The sequence below is a fragment of the Capsicum annuum genome, unplaced genomic scaffold, assembly GCF_002878395.1.
Source record: "Capsicum annuum cultivar UCD-10X-F1 unplaced genomic scaffold, UCD10Xv1.1 ctg80910, whole genome shotgun sequence".
NCBI lineage: Eukaryota > Viridiplantae > Streptophyta > Magnoliopsida > Solanales > Solanaceae > Capsicum > Capsicum annuum.
The window spans coordinates 1-1,696 of NW_025891590.1; the positions used below are offsets into that span (position 1 = coordinate 1).

General features: G+C 36.5%; 1 protein-coding gene across 1 annotated transcript; it reads left to right on the forward strand.

The window, feature by feature from the left end:
* The first annotated feature begins 21 nt into the window (after nucleotides 1-21).
* On the forward strand, nucleotides 22-930 carry LOC124895263. Its single transcript, XM_047405706.1, has 3 exons — nucleotides 22-75; nucleotides 161-319; nucleotides 408-930. Exons 1-3 carry the CDS (start codon nucleotides 22-24, stop codon nucleotides 729-731), a joined length of 537 nt encoding a protein of 178 aa, XP_047261662.1. The 3' UTR covers nucleotides 732-930.
* Nucleotides 931-1,696: the final 766 nt, after the last annotated feature.

Below are 1,696 nucleotides of genomic sequence, written 5' to 3' on the forward strand. Positions count from 1 at the left end.
GTCTCTGATTTGGTTACGTTTATGGGTTGCTTGCCTAAAGTGAAATTACTTGGTTTTGACAGCCAATTTCTGCAGGTTAGTGCTAAGAAATTTCTGTTCCAGGTGGTGTAGTTGTATTTTAATCTGATTAAAATGTGTTTTCACATATCCTTTCTCTCAGCTCCTTTCTGGAACTCCAGTTCCCCCCATGTTATTGACGGCGCCACTCTCTCTAACGATTATTAAACTCGAAGGTGTGAACTTTATGGACTTTGACCAGATGGGTGTTGTTGTCTGCTTGATTAGAAGTGCTTGGAATTTGAAAGAACTTTTCATTGAGGCAAATTTAAACACCCTGATCTAATTTATAATGATTTGTTTTGGACATGAATAAACAGATATTAAGTATTTGTTTTATTTCCGTGTAGGCTTCTACAGAGCTAAAGCTGGATCAAGTCTCAAGTTATCTAAAACTCCTGGACTGCACAACTTGCCCCCTTAGCAAACTGCATCAGGTCAAACTAACAAATATCTCAGGTTTTGATCCAGAGTTGGAGTTTATCCGGTTCCTTCTCTTTAGTTCGCCATCGCTTGTGAAAATGACCATCGTGGAACACCCACAACTTGAATCAGCAGCTGCATTGGAGGTAGCTAGGAAGCTACTCCAGTTTGGGCAACCATCAGCAGTGCGTATTGATTTCTCGAGCGCTAAACCAAAAAATTATTTTAATATCTTTAGCTTTGCTTTGTAGCAGCAATATTTATTGTAGGAAAAATGTTTACCGGCATTGGATTAAATTGCATCTAGTGTGTAGGGGTGGCAGCGGACCGGAGTAATTCCAGACTGGTCCGGTTCCGGTCACGCTTCGGTACTGGTAACGCAACGGTACTGATTGCAACTGGTATATCCGGATCCCAACGGTCCGGAATCCGATACCGGCAACGGTACTGATTTATATTTTTATTTTTCAGTGTCTATTTTTGTTTACTTAAATTAATTTTTTGATTTATAATATTTATATTGATTGTTTTATTATTTTAATTATATTTAAACTTAATTATGTATGTCAATAAAAATAGTAGTGGTAAAAAAAAAAAACATTCATAAGGTTTTTCGTAGAAATAAAAAAAATAGTGTTACTACTAGTTCATTACCACCTAGATTTAGCGATGTTAGTGATTTTTTTATCACAGCCTAATGGTTTCGATGTTGGGATGAAATTAGACCAGGAGACCCTAAGTAGGCATTATGATAATTTTGAGGAAGATTTATCGGTAGAAGATGATATAGAAGAACAAGAGTTAGGTGATACCCTACCTCTACTGGTCAGGTTATGAAATTATCGAAAGATGGAGAAGAACTTTTCCCTTTATCAAAATTTATTAGGGTCAAAGGTACCGAACATCTTAAAAGATCTTTAGTTTGAAAATGTATCGAGCATGGTAAGGTAGATTTTTGAAAAATCTACCATAGCTTAGCAAAGAGGGCTTTTGATACTGTATGTAATGAATGATCTTAGACCTATTCCTCCCTCCTTTTTCAGATAACATAAATTCTCCCATGACACCCAATGCTTGTTTCTGGCACCAGTAGAATTAGCCTAGAAAAAACTAACAAAGATCCTATGAAGTTGGTTATTTACCCCGGAGGATTCATAGCTGATAACAAATAAATGGGCATTGGTTGAAGTGCATGATTAATAAGAATATATCTACC